Genomic DNA, 1287 nt, shown 5'->3' with positions numbered 1-1287 from the left:
GGGATATTGGTATTACGCGCTCGTCAGGTAAAATCATTTAATGAAGTTCAGAGTGAAGAACAAATCAGCTATTTGCCGCAGCAACTTTGTGAAAAATTCGGACGGGCGAATATGCCGGATAATCCCTTATTCTATGGTGTTCTTGTAAATCGAGATAACGAAGAAGAAATCCCGCGTCTAACAAATAGTATTATACTGTCGCTATTTGAAGCCTGTCCCTTTTTTCGAGGACCGATGATAGATGAAGAATATCGTGCTGTTGTCGGATGTTGGGAATCATATAAACCACTTGACGGATTGACGATTATAAATCCAGATTTACGTGAAAACAGGTCCGGGATTAATCGTCAGGTAGCGAATGGACTTTCGAATTTCTTGGCAGAAATTGAAGAATTGCGTAGGGCTGGAGCGGATTTCTATTCTGATGACGAAATAATAAATTTTCAACGATATATGCACCATAAATTTACAGATAACGTTAATGCAGACAGAGAGTACTGGATTCCCGCAAAATTTACGTTTGATGTGTTAGTGCAACCCATTATTGACGGAATATTTTACGAGAGTTCACAAGGACGTGTAGACGATCGACTGAAGGATTGTATTAGTGTTGCGCTTAAACCGCAATCAGTAGATACGAAATTGCATTTTCTTGGGGTCTATGATGTTCTGATAAAAAATGATGGGGAGAAAGTTACGATTTCTGCACCTATATTTCGGAACCTTTAATTGTATAAATTACATGGCCTTTACCTGAATAATGTCGTCCCAACTGGTCGTATATCGTTGGGAAAGGTGTTCGCGGTTCATGCGGTAGGGCGGTGTCGCGCCCTGCGTGGCGAGGCTTATCTTGTTTCGGCCGTAGGTCTTGTTCAAGGCGTCCATGACCGCCATGATCCGCGTATGTTTGTCCCGGTCAATCGGGTCGAACATATTGATTTGTACTCCTTCGTTCGACCGAATATCCGAAAGAACCACGCCCGCACGTTTGTAGCCGTAGCCTTTGGAGTACAAGTCCCGCAGTATCTTGCCCGCATATTTTACCAATTCGATGGTGCTGTCTGTCGGGTTGGGCAGTTTCAGCAGCGCATTTTCATAGCTTTGCGGCTTGTCGGGGCGGTGGCGGTTCGTCAGGATGAACACCCGGATTTCCCCGCAGACGGATTGCTGCTTGCGCAGCTTTTCGGCGCTGGTGGCGGTGAAAAGCGCGATATTACGGTGCAGTTCGCCGTAATCGGAAACGTCGTTGTGAAATGTTCGGGAGGTGCGTATCTGCTGCTTGGGCTG

At 45.5% G+C, this 1287-nt stretch overlaps 1 protein-coding gene across 1 annotated transcript; it reads left to right on the top strand.

The window, feature by feature from the left end:
- Positions 1-111: 111 nt before the first annotated feature.
- GNI_220230 (hypothetical protein) lies at positions 112-729 on the top strand (the record flags this gene model as incomplete). Its single annotated transcript, XM_011135595.1, has 1 exon — positions 112-729. One exon carries the CDS (start codon positions 112-114, stop codon positions 727-729), a length of 618 nt encoding a protein of 205 aa, XP_011133897.1.
- Between the last annotated feature and the right edge of the window lie 558 nt (positions 730-1287).

The sequence above is a fragment of the Gregarina niphandrodes genome (assembly GCF_000223845.1).
Source record: "Gregarina niphandrodes unplaced genomic scaffold scaffold00177, whole genome shotgun sequence".
NCBI lineage: Eukaryota > Apicomplexa > Conoidasida > Eugregarinorida > Gregarinidae > Gregarina > Gregarina niphandrodes.
The sequence above is the reverse complement of the archived record's forward strand: the minus strand, read 5'-3'. Positions and strand labels throughout refer to the sequence as shown.